Here is a 17,688-nt window from a genome sequence, read left to right as displayed (position 1 = left end):
CCCCCCCCCCCCCCCCCCGCTTCCTAAATTGGTGAATTCGGGCTGATAAATGGAGTGTTCCGTCGGACTGTATGGCATTATGTTTTACGGAGGGTGTTTGACATCGGAGCGACCGGCCAGAATAACACTCTGCAGTGTGAATATTTCACCCTGTTGATGATGAACCGCTCAGGACTGGAGCAAAGTGTCGTGAGAACCGGTTTATGGCCCGTGTCTTGAGCTGAAGTGGGCAACCAGACTGTTAAAGAGAGAAAGAAAAAAGAAGCATCATATTTGATGGCTCCGGGGTGGGGGAGGACGACTACACATGAAATCTTGGACACAAAAAATGGATAAAACTATTGCATGAAGCTGGCGGTGGGGACTGCATGGTGTGTTTTTTAGGCCTACTTGATAACAGTGAAGTTGAGGGAAAATGAGAAAATGGTGATGTGGTACGAAGAAGGCGAGAAGAGGAGCCGGAGTGAGGGATAAAAATCGTCCATGGGGATCTGAGCAGCCCAGCTGAAGAATAACGGAATCCAAGTTTTCGAGGATAAGACAGCTGCTTTGATTAAAGACCTCCAATTAACTTCATGTGAAAAACAGAGGGAGGAAATCAGCTTCCTGGTCGGGGGGGTGGGGGATAGAAAGATATATTATTCATGTCTTGTGTTAGAGCAATTGGAGAACCGGCTTTGCTGTGGCCTAGATGATACATATATATGTATTTATATATATTTTAAAAAATGAAACCTTAGGAGGAGGAGTGGACCTTCAACACACAAAAAGAGAGGGCGAATGACACTCGGGTAGCCTCAAAGTAAAAGCACTTGCGCAAAAAGAAAAAGGCTGAAGTGGGTTGAAGCATGGGCTGTGCTTCAAGTATTCATATCTCTGATAGGGTGGTCTACCACAGTGGAAAAGAGTCCGAGGATTCCCACTCACCCCAGCAGACTAATACCACTCAGCATCAAGGAAATCCTGCCTCGGGACTACCCCTAAAGCCCCCGAGCTGCAAGGTGAGGGAACCTACATATTCATTACATTTACAGACACAGGAACAAAGTGTGTGTGTGAGGTGTGTCTTTAGGTGTATGTGTGTTACATGCAAGTTGAAGATAAAGAACATAACTAACTGCAGTTCCTATAGTAATGCTTTTAGGACAACATACAGCAATAACTCCCAACACCCACAAGTTGTGTATTATGTTTAAGAGTGATATTATAGGAAAAATATACGGTAGATGTCCCAGGAGAGTCGAGACAAGAAAGGACACTAAAGTCACTATAAATCTGAATATTGAATGCAACAGGTAGAGCTCCTATATTGCAGTTTATGTAATTATTTATAAATAGCAAAGACATTACTTTCATTTTAACACCCTTCAAACTCTGCTATGACAGCCTCGCTACTGTTTTTTTAATCCAGAGGAACTAGGCCATGATACACACTCAGTGGAAGGTCGTGAGGTCACAGGCCTCCACGCTAACCTGAGGTATTGTTCTCTCTGTAGTTTTTATGTAAGAGTCAGGATGGAGCAAACACTGGTCACAGTTTTCAGCCGCTTTATGTATAATCTTAACCTGCTGGAGTAATGCACTTTTATAGAATCAAAAATCTCAGCATGAAACGCTCAGAAGGATGCTTTGTCTTGTGGGATCTTATCAAGGCCTCATCTGTGAGTTTAATGCATAGAACTAGACCCGTCCTTTATAGAAACATTGCACTGTTAAGTCTTGTGAATGGGAAGTAGGAGTATAGTTATTAAGGACTGAGTGACATAATAGCAAAAAGTTTGCCATCGGTGTGTTACATCATCACAAAAAATAACAGTCCCATTTGTGTATTGGACCACAAATAATTACACTAACAGAGGATAACGAAATGTGCTGCGCCTGCTTGTATGCAGGGACTAAATCAGTGTTTCTAATCAGGATGATGATGATTCTTTATTATTATTTGGCATATATGTGTTGTGTAAGAGGTTACACATGCACCTACGAACAACCATTCACTGTTATTCTACAGGCAGATGTGTGTCTGGATGTTTTGGGTTTTTTTTTTGTTCTTGCTGCATATTGTGAAGTGAAGATCCAGGTTTTATAGAGAACGTAGTAATTTAGCAATATTGAGTTGAACCAGTTATTCTGCCTCTAAATGAAGGATAATGATGTAGAAGTGGCAAAAACAAGGGGAGCCCTTCCTCTGATGTTTGCCTGCGCATCTTCACAAAGCGTACGTTTAAAAAAAAAAAAAAAAAAAAAAAAAAAGTGTGATCTTGTGAATTTAGTGGTGCATGACTGTGTGTGTGTCTTTTGTTTGTGTATGTTTTCACGAGTGTGTGTGTGTGTTTGTCTGACAGACCGCAGGCTATTTGAGGGCCTCTGTCAAGCTGAATTTTGTGGCCAAATGTCACCGCAGGATGCAGTGAGAAGTCAGTGTGACAGATGCCCCCATGTCAAGACGCCCACTGTGCCTTTGATTGAATTAGTCCCCTGATTGAGTTAGACTAATGGTATACAAATCTCCTTCAGCTTGAAATGGTTAATCCTCGCTCTGTAAGGTGTCATCTTTAACGTTCTCCGTGTCGCCCCCCCTGCGTTTAACTTAATTTCCTTTACATGATGGAAAACTTAAAGATTCCTTTTTCAGAAACTGTGTACATCCGCTTGCCATGATGCGTTTGAGGGTCAGTGGTACATGCCACTGAATCCTGTGGAATTATTGCGTTTGCACCAAAGAGTTTCAATAAGGTCTTCTGCAACACATTGTCAATGCAAAAAGCTCCAGTTCCTTTCATTTCATTGGGGGAAAAAGAGACTTAGACTTTGAACTGAACCACATCCCTGAAGGTGCCACTAGACAGTGCAGCTGAAACAATTAGTTGATTAATCGATGTTGATAATCTGTAATTTTGATAACCAAGTAGTTTTAAAGTCATCTTTCTCTGTCTCATGTGATTTATAAATTGAATATCTTTTGGGTTTTTGACTGTTTAACTGTTCTCACTATTTTTAGACCAGATCCTGAGCTGCAGCACTAATAGATCATATATTAGATCCATATCATCTCCAATAGTTTGTGTGTCTAATTATTATGTGCTTTGTTTTTTAGTCTTTGTGTGCGTGTTTGTGCCCTGGCTTGTGTCATTGTGATTCTGAAGAGAGAGCGCACACACTCATCCCCTAAAGGATAATAATAATCACCCTCATCCACACTCAGCAGGCAGTAGCTACAGCAAAGTGCACAAGTTTAGCGTATTACAAAACTGAATTAAGCAAATGTTAAAACTGTGCTGTATCTTTGCGTACTTTTTTTTTTTTTTTTTTCTTACACTTGGAGAGTGAGACATGTGCGGGCGTCTACAGTGTGAGAAAGATTCAATAGAAGTTTGGGAGTGTGATGTGAGTCTTTGTCAAGGGTACGTTACCATCTGGGCTGCTCTGGCGATGATAAGGCTCAAGTACAAGGTCCTGTGATAGTGGGCATTTTTGTGTGCGTTTGTGTGTGTGTGTGTGTGTGTGTGTGTGTGTGTGTGTGTGTGTATATATAGGGCTAAAGAGACAGAGAAAGACCTCAGCCAAACACAACACCATTTATCTGGCCTTGACTTTTCCAGTCTGATTGCCCCCACTCAAGGAAACCAAGTCCCCCTCACCCTCACCCACCCACCCGGACAGCAAATGTAGAATCAGTTTTACCGTTACCTCTTGCTATAAATGGAAAAGGGCAATAAAAGGTGCAAAGCTTATAAGTATCTGGAGAGTAATAGCATCTTGCTTGCCGCCTGATTCCAGCCTCTGCATGCATTAACATAAGTGGTGGAATCACTCAGCCATACCTCAGACTTCCCCCATTAAACCCTCCCATCCCCAGAAGTGACAAGGCACACAGGGTTTCTTTTCTAAACTAAAGCCTCAGTTGGGAAACACTTAACTGTTGCTAACTCGCAGCACAGAACTTAAAAACCCTCTGAGCCAAACCCCTCATGTGATACATCTTACTTACTTTTAAAGAAAGTGTAGTAAGATATGATACGCCACTGACCTGGGCAGCCTCTCTTCATTTGTCAGTTTTCTCTCCCACCGTTTTTGTGTGTGCTCGCTGGTCAGTAGTGTGTGTGTGTGTGTGTGTGTGTGTTTAGTCTAAGTTGAGAGTCATTGGGTAATTTATTCCAGAGGAGGGCAAAGGCTTAGCATGGTGATGAATTAATCCACTGTGCTTTTTCTGCTGGCTGAGTGGAGGGAGACTGATATTGGCTCTTTTTCTTTCTCTCTTTCACTTTCTTTGGCTGTCAAATTTTTTTTCTAGGCTCTTCCCCTTCTGTTTCCCTTGCCCTATACAAACTTTTGTTCTTAGATATTACTCTTTGAATGTTCAAAATTTAAGCCATTCATCTCAATTTAACTGACCGCTGTCACGTATATGATTTCATCCGCAATAGGAGCGGCCTCCCTCTGTGCACCCATAGAAATGTCAACATTCAGTTGACTTCAATGTCCCTGCTGTTGTCTTTGTCTTTACAGCTGCTGATTGGATCAAGTGATGGACTATGCTTATCTATGTCTATCAAGGATGTCATATCTGTACGTACAATGGTCCTTTATAGCTGAAGGCATGGCACTAACCCCTGGCACACTGCCATAGTTAGTAGTTTGAGTGACGCTGGGGCAGCGTTTTGGTGCTGTGGACAAAAACATCCACCCAAAGAACACATGTATGTATGTTAAAGGGATAGTTTGACATTTTGCTCATATGCTCATCTTTCTTGCAGAGAGTTCGATGAGAAGATCGACACCGCTCTCACGTCTGAACGGCAAATATGTAGCTGGAGCCTGCAGCCGCTTAGCGTAGCTTAGCACAAAGACTGGAAACTGGAGGAAACGGCTAGCCTGATGAACTTCTCCTGACAGTGTCTCTGCAGCTCGCTAACTGACACCTTTCATCTTGTTTGTTTAATTTGTGCAAAAACTGAAGTGTAAAACTGATAATCAGCTGTTTTATGAAGAGTTATTTGCCGGACTGTTTCTTGGCCGCCACGAGACATGACTGGTGCTACTAGATTGTTTTTGTTACCATTGGACAGAGCCAGGCTGCTTCCCCCTGTTTCCAGTCTTCATGCTAAGATGAAGCTAACCAGCTGCTAACTGTAGCTTAATGGAGAGAGTGGTATCGATCCTCTAATCTACCTTTTGTCAGCAGAGTGGAAAAAAAAAAAAAAACTATTCATTTAAGACTGACATATTTCTCTTTTTGTTTGTACATTATAAGAAACTTCCTAAACGACTTGAGTTCAGCCTTTCAATATGAGTTTAGCTGCTCATTATGTTTTATTTAAACAAAACATCAGCTGCAGTGCAACCCTGTGTTTCCCTTCCTGTCTGGTATGTCTGCAGGGGCAGGCGGGGGGGGGGGGGGGTTTTTTTTTTTTTTGCCATGTCATTTATCTCCGCTGGGACATGAGCAGAAGGAGTTGAGAGGAAGTGAAATGGGGCCCATGGATCACCCACAGTCCTTTTGATTGATGCATTGGCAGCTCTCGAGCTTGTCACCCCCAGAAGATAACTGTGTGTAGTGGGAGACGTCCAAGAGTTTATTGTTAAATGTGTTAACGCAGTATTTATACTTTTTTCTCCCCTACAGCCGGTTTATTCTTGAGCATTAAGCAGCTCCAATACTTGATGTAATGACACAAAAGTCTTCCACTGCTGACAGCGTGAGTGTTAATCCTGTGTAGAAATCAAATTAGGATAATATAATAAATCCCTTTGTCACCTTGAGCGTAGATACAGTGGGTCTCTTCATCACCGAGAGCTTGCTCACTTATGAGGTGTCAGTTGGGTGCACGTACTTATGAAACAGAACCTCCAATTGTTTTTGAAATAGTCTTAACAAATAAGGCCACATTCAAAGCTTGTTCTGCTCCCCCTCCAGGTTAAGAATTTAATATCATAAGGTCAGCATGTGATAGTTTCATGAGATTATGGAAATGGTATTCTTCCAAAACAAGGCACTACAAGTGTTTACTTTGTAGTAGCAGCGCTCTCTGTTCTGTTTCAGAAGCTCACAGGAATGTAGATGTGAGTGGGCCCAGGTCCACTGGTGGTGGCTTTTTAAGCTCCTCCTCGACTGTCTCTCCCAATTTCTGCGCTTTCTAAGCTGTGAGCATCTGCGAGGGTTGTCATGCAACCGATGTGCGTTTCAAATGAGGCTTCCTGCTCCGTGCACGTTGACTTTTAGGGGCTGACTGGACTGGAGACTACGAGCGCGAGGCAAAGCGGGCAGGGAGGTGATAATTCATGGAGAACAGTTTTGTGTCAAAGGATCAGAATTGCAGAGTTGTTAGTTTCGGTGAATAGATAAAAACTTAGCCATACTTAATAGGATAGGAATTAGTATAGCCTACTTTATTTTTGCTGTTTCCCACTGTTTCCAGTCTTTATACTTAAACTAAACTAAGCAGCTGCTGGCTGTAGCTTCATATTTACCTCATATACACGAAAGTGGTATTGATCTTGTCATCTAACTCTTAGCAAGAAACCAAATAAGTGCTTCCCATAATTTCAAACTATTCTTTAAAGATGGAGTCACAGTAGTCCAAAAAGAATCTGATGTATGATTTTGCTCAAAATCTTTATATATCAAAATAAAGATTCTTTATATATCTATATATATATATCTATATATATATATGTAGTCAAGTTTCTGTGCCGTGTTTCCAATTATCCTTCTGACATTTCAGGCATTGGCAGCCTGTAAAAACCTGTCTATTTGTTCACTGGTGCCATCACAACCTTTTACTGTTTGAGCCATATTTAAAATGTATTTTTCATGTGAATGTACCCTTCAGATACTGCGGTGATGTCATGTGCATACCCTCTAGTCTATACCACGATCTCACAAGGTCTTAATCCCGCTCTTATGAGTGGTTTTTGAAAAGTACACCATGTACAGAACACACCATCATTGTTCCTCCAAAGGAAGAGTTCATCTGCGAGTCATTTCTCCTGCATAGTGTCACAGTGTCCGTGTCCATAGGCGTGTTTTTTAATCTCCCCTGGAAGAGGGGCCTTATGTGTCCACTGTGGACTGCTGTTACCACGCACAATACGCCGTTAACAATGCTAACAGCCATGTTAACAGCATCTGGTTACCGGAGTACTTTGGCCATTTTAACGCTCCGTCACGCTGTACAGTACCGTATGTTGAAAGACTGTTCCTGGGGCAGGTTTACAAAGTGCGATATTGGTAGATTTAGTATTAAAATATAAACCTGATGGGTATTTCACTGCAAAATTTGGCAGTTGATCTAGAGCTATTTTAGAATCGAAATGCTCCAGAGGCTTTGACTTCATTTTACTGCCTTCCCTCACTAAAGACGCACTGAGCAGACGAGAGCCTCACTGGATTTAAGTGAAAAGGCCTGCAGCTTATTGGCTGTAGTAAACACGCAAGACACTCATTCACCTGCTGAACGCCGCATTAAGCTCATCTACTTCCTTGTTTTAATGGACACAGCTGTGACGCAAAACTCTCTGGAGTGTTCCCTACCTTTTTGCTCTGAAGATATACTGTACCCTCGGTTGATATATCCCTTACAGTTTTTACAGAGCAGAGCACAGATGGTGCGCATTGCTTTTGTAGTCTGAGGTGTGTGGTTGCAAGGACACATTTTGGGGTCAGCGCAACAACTCAGTCCAAAGCTCAACTCACATTTTGACCTTTTAACTAAACAATGACAAATGTAGACTGGTCAGTTCGCCCTCTTGGTCACTTTAATGTGACTTTTGCCCCTTCAAAGATCAGGCTTCATCATATGCAAAAGAAAATATGATAAGGAAACTTGTAACAGAACTGTAATACTCCAAACCATTTGGCTGTGACATGCAAATGCAGCTTAGATGAAGAAACAGGAAGTGAGCCTGTCCGCATTGCTTAGCTCAAGCATGACATTCAGGTCTAAATGTACTGTACACATGTATGCATTGGCCTGTGACATCTGGGCCTTTTCATATATCTAAACTGCCATTTCCCCACTGAGGTCCATAGGTCAAGACGAGTCTATCCGATGTAGTCTGGTTAGTTTCAGCAAATGAAAATGAAATATACATTTTGAGCTGATCTGGTCTTCACAATATGTCAAATGAAAGCATATGACTTCATCGTGACAGTTTTTGTGCTCCGTATTTTCTGGCTTTGGCTCAAAGCTGATTCAAAGTCCATTGGGTTGAAAATGTCTGAAAACATGTATTTCAAAGTTTCAAAACATCAGTTTAAATGATTGGCATTAATTATATTTGAGTCAGTCCCATTTATCCTGTTGCTACCAAGCACATTAGAGCATTCAGACACTGAATGTGATTAGATACGCAGAGTAGCAGATTTATAATCTAGTGTGTTGGAAGCCAGAGGAGAGCAGCAGGAAATGTTTCAATGGAAACCATGAGAATACATGTCCCATTAAAAAATCATTTGCATGCACACGAGAAACAATGAAAGACATGCTTATCACTTTCTAATAGTCGTGAATCAATAATTGAAACATTCCTGCGTGCACCATTGTTATTTATAATACCTGTTACACCTGCCTGATTACATTCCTCCCAACTATCAGTGTACCTGAATAGCTGCTTGTAGCTATATGAAGTGTTATTCTGTATTTTACATAATACAGATAATATTTTTTTAAGTGTTTGTTTTGCAGATTTTCCTCCTCACATTATTCTTGCTAATGTGTGCACAAAACCTGCATAGATCAATATATCAGCTCCCCTTTTCCTACCTTCAGCAGAGGCATTTACGCCCAATAATTTCTGCATTAAAACAGCTTCCATGTAGTTTATGTTGGCTAAAGAATCCATAAATGTAAATGCTTTATATTTGATTTTGTCTGAGGTTTTATGTTATGGTTGTTTTGCTTTCTGTATACATATTGAGTGTTTGCTTATCAGTGCTGCATCACATCACTCTCTACTTAATTATCAGTCATCTGAGACCCACAGGAAAATTGGAAGCCTCTGCCAGATTTTACATTTATGTCTTTTTATTATGGTGATATTATTTATCACCTATACAAATAAAATAAGATTTCACAAGTGGATGTTCTGCTTAAAAAATTTAAATTATTCCAACTTGTCTTTGCTTTCATATTAAGTGATAGCTTGAATTATTATTCCTTTTTTTTGGTTTACTACTGTAAGCATGCATTTTACCCATAACCCCTTTATTTTGATGATGCAGAAGGATAGTTTGCAAAGAATCGGGGCTTTATGTCCATGTGTGTTTACAAACTTCCATGAATGTGTGTATTGCCATGCAGTCATCAACTCCCCATTCCTCAGCCAGTGTGTGTGTGTGTGTGTGTGTGTGTGTGTGTGTGTGTGTGTGTGTGTGTGTGGCAGCAATGTCTGTGTGTGTTTAAATAGAGTATATTCTGTGTGCCAGGCCTCAGCCCGGTGCTCCAGCTCGTGTCACTCACTGATCCCTCACGCAACAGTGACATCAGTGCTCCTGTTTTAGCAGGTGAAGAGGAGGGGGAGTCTGGTGATTATCTAATGCTCTCGCAGCCATCTGAGGAGCCCCGGAGAAATGCTTCTGATATTTTCAAAAACATCTAAGCTGTTATTTAGAGGTGGAGCCAAGCAGCGTTGCAGATAGAGCAGGGTTGGTGTGGCCGCAGTGGGCGTATTGCTAATTCTAATCCTCTCTTTCGGCCACAGGGTTGGTGAGGTAATTAAGATTGTTCAGTTGTGTATGACATTGGCAACAAAGTGACTGTAGACTAATGATCTCTTATTCAGGCCAGACAGTCTTCTTGTGTAGCTTGTTGTTTGTACTCTGCTTGTCTTGTTGTCATGTATTTGGCTGGACTGAGCAGGAGGAGGGGCCTGACTGCAATGGAAAGGTTCCCGGTAAGATTAAAGTACGCCGTAGTGTCACTGGACCAGGCAGCGTTCTTGTTGGACATCCCAAGCTCCTTTAGCTTGTCATTTTGCTTTATTGGCCTATGACCTTACCTGGAATGAACTAAGAGAGGAAGGAGAATGCGAACTACATGTGCCTGATCAACAGCTGCCAATTGACACTGTGATGGCAACCTTCCGTTTGTTCACGTTGAATCATTTACAGTCCTACAGGGCAACACATTGCCTGAACAATATAAAGACATGATTATAAGTATCCTTTGGTGTGCTTATATAAGGTACAATGCAAGTGTTATTTAGGAGGAGTAGGTGTGAATAAAAGGGAAAAGTGAAGCAGTCCAATATGCATGCCTATGGTAAGAGTAACAGTGGTGCTGGAGAAGGCTGATCTCGGCAGAGGAAGAGGAGGCGGTTTTAGTAAGGGGCTGCTCCACAGCCCTGGATAGCTTAGGATTGTCCAGGTCTTATGGGGATTTCAGGGTAATCTGGATAAGGACAGAAATACCTTGAAGGTGAACATTGGAGAAAGTGCTCAGCTTCTCATGGATCCGTCTTCTGCATTTAATTAATTTACACACACTGGTGGTAGATACAGAGGACATCATCTACAGCTTTCCTTTAGAGTGTTAACTCCATCAATTTTTTTTTTACATATGAACTTCAGTGTACTGTTCATGAGGCGTAGCCTACTGCACAGCCAGTGAGAACCATTATATGTGTTTGTCCGTAGATCAGGAGGAAGCTTCAAGTTTTGCAGGTTTTGTTTTGGGCCTGTTTTTAATGTTGCAAAGCGGAAGGTGTGAGGTTAACAGAAACATGCATTTAGGAGGCCTGGAAGGTCAAATGAAAGATGCCTTTGCATTATGGGAAATGTAGGAACCAGTGTTCTTTGAGCTTAAAATATCTCAAAGTCTTGCTTTGATTTTATCCATTGTTTTTATTTTTCATAACATATCTCCCAACTTTCTGAAAGTGCAGTAATAAAGAATTGCTGGATTAGCCCTTTAACGTTGCACACATGTAGCTGTGTAGTTCGTACATGCTGCCTTTCATAACCAGGCTCACAGATTTAAGATTTGAAATTTTGCTCATATTGCTAATAGATCCTCAAAACTAGATAATGAAAGGGTTCAGGGTCATATTGAGATCACAGTCTGGACACATGCCAGTGTCAGTGTGTTTATAACCAAGCTGAAACGATGGAGAGGGAATTGGGAAACATATTTAGATAAATATAACCACAGGAGATGCACAAAAGTCAAGGGAATATGGAGATGTGATCTCATTAAAACCTCATCTGTCATTTGAATAGAAATCTCAGGAAAGCCCAGCTTCAGTTTCATCAGCACGGTTTGGCAGTTAGTGTATATAGCGAACAGCCTCATGTATTTCTCTCCACGTTTTAATGAGTGCATCTCTCTCCGGCTCCTGCTCCTTCTTCATCTCAGATCCCTGTAGGCCAGTGTGCGAGGCCTCTGAGCACAGTCGCTAACCCTCATCACTTGGCCTGTCGGCAGGAACCTCTCCGCTGCCAGGCCTCAGTCACTCTCATTGGCACAGTGACGCACAGATCGCATACACACTCCCGCCGCTATGGACACAGAGTATGCAGGCAGGCCTTGGCAGCGTCATGAGCTGAGGGAATGCAGCATGCAATCTGATGTCACACAAGTGCACATACAGTATAATCCAAATACATGTTTTATTTTAGTCATAAATAAAAAAAATCTGTAGTGTTTTTTTTTATTTTTTTATCTCTTTTGAGTCTGATGGTCCCTGTGTGATAATCTGAAGCGATGCTTGCAAGGTGTGGAACACCAGTGAGAAACAGGGACAGGTCACCAAGGATGAAGTATATCCATTTTCTGCAAACTCTGTATTTTTAAACCACGGACGTCATTCAAGGGCGTTTGGGACTGAATTCCAGGACAAGTTCAGTCTCCTGTGAGTTACTCGGTGTCTTCCCTCTGTGTGTGTGTGTGTGTGCATTCCCGTATGCTTGAGTTTCCGCACTATCTGGTGAGGTAGGAGAGATGTCACCGCAGACAGAATAAAGGTCAGGGCGTTCTCTTGGAAGCACTGCTCGAAAGACAATAAATGTGTATGTGCGCATGTGTGTGCACTCTTATGCATGACTGATTAGAAATTGCTATGATTTGGAGAGCATGTATAAGAGGCAGTTCACAGTACTGCAGTACACACACAGTAAATAAGTGTAGTATTTTGCAGAGATTTTTAAAAGGCCATTGTTTTTGAGAGTTTATGGATGTGTTCTTGAGTCAAGCTGCAGTTGTATTCATTATTTTAGAACTACTTTAAATTTCGGTAAGTTATATTCATTTCGTCATGAATTTCCTCTGTACTGTGTAAATTAAGTTGCTGCAGCATGTACAGCCAGCATATAGCCTGGTAAGCTAACATTACTTACCAAAGATTGGGTTAGCTAGCTTCGTGAGGTAACGCTACACACCACTTTCCTCTGTGCATCACCCAGTTTGTCCACAGTGATGAGGCAAATGGGGAATCACAACACAGCCGCAATGAAGACATTTTCAGTCATATTATGGGCCATATTGCCACCTCTCAGCAGCTGCATATCAGATATGATGCCGTGACAGATTGTGTGATGACTGCATTTTGATTTTCACGGGTGTCAGGCTTGTGACATGATATAGAGTCATCTGAGGTGTGGCAATAATCTGCAGATTGTCAGTCTCCCTCTCGGTTTAGGCTGGGTGGAGATGACCTTGTAAACGTTAGATAGCTAAGAGGTAAAATAATAATGGCACATTCATGTTCTCACGCTGGCCTGTCCAGTGGACTCCCGGCGCTTGGAAGCTGACGTGGCTGAAGCCTCAGTGGGTTCATGTACCTCGGTGCCACCTCAGACTTTTCATTTATCAAGAATAAACTCCAGATGTTCTGTGGTTCCAGATTCTCTTGTGGGGGGTGGGGTGGGATTTGCTGCTTTTCTCTATTTTAATGTTAAATATGAGATAATATAGCTGGGAATTTTGGTGCAATATTTATTTATTTTATTTTTTTTTTTTTAAGATAATTGAAAATAATCTCTTTTTTTCTATTTTGGATTTAAACCACTAATCTTGAGTTTATTGCCCAGTAGAAACATCCCAGGCCCCAGTGCTCCCATCTTGTGTGATCTTTCCCAGGATTTGTTAAGTGTTTTTCCCTGTGGAAGGTTTTATTTTTTGGTTTATTTGCCTGGAGTCTTTATCAGCAGGGATTTATATGGTCATGTGTTTTTTTTGTAAAGCTCTTTGTAAATTCTGTTTTTAAAATGAGTTGAATCTAGTTTTACATTGAAAATATGAAATGAGTATTTGTTTTAGAGCGTGTTCTTTACAGGACGTTGTAGTTTCTGTTACAGGGGATTGGTCTTTCCTCCGTGGTGCGTTCCACCAGACACAGAAAAAGAGAGAGAGAGAGAGAGAGAGAGAGAGAGAGAGGAGGCAGAGATAGAAATACAGAGAAGGCAAGGATGTTCTGGGACAAACCGATCCACAGTGGCCTAGTTTCCCTCAGCCATGCCAGTGACTCAACTAAAGTCTTCTGCCTGGCTGACTGTGGGCTTGGTCACCATGGATAAGACATGTGGACGGAGCCAGAATACACACGGTTGTACTTATTTTTCTAAACGGATGAATTGCAATTACATTAACACATAAGACAAATGTCTGATTTTTATTTGGGTGGGGGAGGTGTGTGTTTTACTCAGGAGTTTTTTTAATTTTTTTTTTATTGCTCTTTGTCTGCAGTATTAATGGGTTTAAATAAGCCTTTTAATGCATTGTTGTCATCTGTGCATTTCGACTGTTGTCAGTTCAAGCCATAGACTGATTTCCAAACAGCTTTAAACTCACAGTTTAATCCCAAAACGCTTTACAGAAATACACAGATGTGTGTGTGTGTGCTGTACAACAGGAAATAACAGAATATAATGAAAGAGAGAGATAAAACATGTACATATCAAACTTCAGGTGACAAGGACAGAGCGTTTTTGTGTGAGAGCTCCTGCATGTAGATGAATAAGTGGTTCTGAGAGCAATGGAAAGCAGCATGTAGGAAAATAAAGGGAGGACATGGAAGGAAAGGAAACGAGAGGCTGTATTAGTGTGTTGATTTCTGGAGTCTGGGCTTAATCACTGATGTGTGTGTGTGTGAGATTCCTACAGCAGCTAAAGTAATTGTTTTATAAATTAATATCATACAGGCCAGTTAAATAAATCCCATTGCTGACCCTACATAAGAAAATGCTTTTGGTGATTTGGAAAAATAAATAGTAATATGAAATCCCTGCTGAGAGATTACTAACAAATACTAACACGTTCAGTCTGAATTCTAGCATATAATCATCACTTTGTCACTCTTTCATCCTTTGTTTCACACTGGGCCCAGAACCAAAGATTTTGAAATAATAGTGCATGTGATTCCTTCAGCCTAAAGACTCAACTGTAGTTTTTGTAAAATGGCAGAAGCAGGTATCACCAACTCACCAACATCACAGATTTCATATCCATCTGTATATTTTTTAGGTCTGCTTGGTATATTTATTTGCTTTTAGCTTTATTTTTGTGTTTCCTGTACAGTTTTTTTAAATGGTTAAATGTTCTTAACCAATACAAGAACATTTTATCCTACAGTTTATCTGAAAAATTCAGAATCACCAAATTTGGATAGAATACAGTGTAGGATTCTTACACGCTTTTTAAATAGAAATCCAAAACGTGACGATTCAGAGTGAGTTGTACCTGATTTGGTTGAACTGAATTTGGTGAAGTGTGATCCAGGCTGGGCATTGATTTCAGAGTCAGGGTTAGAAGTGGCTGCAGGTTTGAAACTCCATTGTTATCGATGGCTTCAGCGCAGATCTATGGGCTGCAAATGTAAGTGGCCGCACATGAAAGTGAATTATTCTCTTTGAGGTAACACACGCAGCATGTGCAGCTAGCACTACTATCTGAGTGGCTCAGCGTGCGTTGAGGCTGATGTGTCACTCAGTGCCATTTAGCCCGTCATTTAGCTCAGTGTGTGTGAGAGTTAGTGTGTCTGTCTGTCTGTCTGTCTGTCTGTCTCTCTGTCTCTCTGTCTGTCTGGTACATAGTGTGCTTCCACACCTGTGGCTGGGACTGCTGCCCTTAATCAGACCTAATGAAGAACATTGATTCATCTCCATTTGATTCACACTTTTAGACGGGAACACACGCGCACATACGCAAACACGCGCACGGCACCCCACCACTAGTTGAGAGACCAACACTTTGACTTCTTCTAAGGAAGAAATTCTGTTCTTGTCTAATGCTGCTGTAGTGTTATTAGCTCTGCATATAATATCCTACTTAACCACATGTGGAGAAGTTTTAAAGAGGGATAAAGTGATGTTAGGGAACTGAAGAAGTGGAGTCGGAGAAAGGGAGGGGGAGAGAGCGCGTTAGCCGGAGAGCTGCGTCAAAGTGAGGGATCTGGAGATTGTTAGTGATAGGGGGAAGCCGTGCACGTTTTTCCTCAGAAGCCCGAGCAGGGCAGGCATCCCAAGATTCCCTGCATCCTGGTCCCAGCTCTGGGGTGGAGGAAGCTGTTTACTCTTTCTATCTCTCACTGCTGACGTCGGCGCACCGAACAATGTCATCCAATTTCCTGTTTTTCACTTTAGTGGAAAGCCACTCTCCCAGTGTGCATGGTGTAGTGTGTGTGTGTGTGTGTGTGAGTGAGTGTGTGTGTGTGAGTGTGTGTCTATGAGTGTGAGACAGAAAAAGCTGGTGGGCTGGAGGAGAGGAGGAAGAGGAGGAGGAGGAGGAGATCCATAGGGCCGGATACACTGGGAGCAGGATACAGGGTCAGAGGCAACTCCGCTATATAAATACATTAGGTGTATTGAATGAGAGTAGAAGGAGACTGCGGACTGTCCTGAGTGCTGCTGGAGATGACTGTGGACACCAGGCAGTTCCGATGTGGTTAACTCGGTCTGAACAAGGTGTGATTTCACATGACAAAAGATTGTTTTGAATCTGTCAGCCTGGAAACTGTCACTTCACGGCGAGAGATTGATTTTATTAAACGTTGCTCGATTACCAACCGGGTAAAGCAGGCGAGCAGGTCCCGAGGGCTCCCAGAGGCTCCAGGTTCACTGCGGGCCAGTCGGTCCGTTGCGATCAGACGTAGGGATTTATTTATTCATCGTATACACTGGATTGGTCTCAACACAGGTACTGATCATGTTAAGCAAATCAGGTGTTGGCTATGATATTACTAATCCACATTAAGTCCTCTATCAGCTACATGTGTTTAGTCACTGACTCAGTGTTCAGTGCCACAGCATCCCTGGCGTCCCTTACTTAAAACTGATTCCAATACGTTTCTCACAGATTGACATGCATATTTAAAATTTGGGAGAAAGAGAGCCCTGGTCCTCTGGCTCCGTTCGATAAGCGGCCTCAAAGGATAGGTTCGGATTTTTTCAGGTCTCACTTTTGTGATGTATTTATGGACATGTGAGTGTTGCTTTAACACAGACAGTCGTTATCTCAGTTAGAATCTACTTGATTGGTCTTAATTATTCTGGTTCACGGTTATTTTTCTTCAGTCAGATGAGCATATCCACTCAGTTGGAAGTTCATTTGGTACAGTTTGGTAAAACAGTGTGAAACTCTTTCAGAGAGGTGTTGATTCAACTTTCATGTCATTCTGGAGGCTGCAGTTTGCGGTGCTGTTGAATGGTATTGCATTATATGGACAGGTGCTGATATTATTTACTCTGCCCTCTTGACATAAATGGGTTAGGCATACATCTCTATGTATGATGCAACATAATTTAACAGCGCCGCAAACTACATTACCATCGAGTTGAATCAGCATCTCTCTAAAATGGGTCCCTTTACAACCAGAACACAAGCCATCATCAAGGTAGGATTTATTGTAGGACTGTGGGTGTCCTTAATAAAACTGGCAACCGAGTTGATGTACACATTGCACAGGGAGTGAGAAAACAGGGAGGTCTGTGACATTACTGATTATTGATATTGATTTATCACCCAGCTTCACTAGAAAACTATGAGGAACACAATTCACTGCATTCAGCTCAGACCTCTATTGAAAAGTGTTTGCACAAGTGCATCTGCACTATGCCCTGCCCATCAACAAACTTGTCGTCTGATTAACAAGTGGCCCTGTGCACAGAGAGAGAGAGAGAGAGAAAGAGAGAGATCCCAGTGTGACTGGTACAACACAGCAGCATAGAGCAAGAGGGCGGGATGAGGATTACGTAGGCATACACACCATGTCCATACTGCCCGCCTGCCTGGCCTACATGCTCACTCACTTCCCCTGCTTTGTTTGCCTCTGGTTGAGTGCCAGCATGATGTTTGCGGGATGCAAATGCTTGGCTGAGTGATTCATTGCAGTGTGTGCATGTGTGTACTGTACAAGAGGAGTACGTTGCCCCGAAGAGGCTGGCAGGCTAGTTCAGCTCTGCGTGTGTGTGTGTGTGTGTGTGTGTGTGTGTGTGTGTGTGTGTGTGTGTGTGTGGCAGGCTGGCTGTTGCACAACCTCAGCTGCAGTTGCATTGCTTCTGTCAGTGTCAGTTAGAGAGGGAAGTGTCCGTGGATGGAGACAGAGCGCTGTGTGCTGCTCGCGCTAGGCCTCAGTTAGCTGCAGGCTCTGTGGCCAAACTCCATACGTCAAGACCCTGACCTCAGCTAGTTCTCCGACACACGGCATCGCAGTGGAAACCTGATTTTTTTTTTTTTTTTTTTTTTTTTTTTTTTT

The 17,688-nt window shown here is 42.1% G+C and overlaps 1 protein-coding gene across 1 annotated transcript in view; it reads left to right on the top strand.

The window, feature by feature from the left end:
• The first annotated feature begins 12 nt into the window (after positions 1 to 12).
• Positions 13 to 17,688, top strand: part of pde8a (phosphodiesterase 8A) — a 42,274-nt gene continuing 24,598 nt past the window's right edge. The window contains exon 1 of the mRNA XM_023408774.2: positions 13 to 1,001. Within this exon, the coding sequence (XP_023264542.1) occupies positions 849 to 1,001 (153 nt within the window). The 5' untranslated portion in view covers positions 13 to 848. The remainder of the gene's footprint in view (positions 1,002 to 17,688) is intronic.

Source organism: Seriola lalandi, unplaced genomic scaffold (genome assembly GCF_002814215.2).
Source record: "Seriola lalandi dorsalis isolate HSWRI2012SDOR001 ecotype SW California unplaced genomic scaffold, Sedor1 jcf7180002054372, whole genome shotgun sequence".
Taxonomy (NCBI): Eukaryota; Metazoa; Chordata; class Actinopteri; order Carangiformes; family Carangidae; genus Seriola; species Seriola lalandi.
This window is presented reverse-complemented; position numbering and strand designations above follow the sequence as displayed.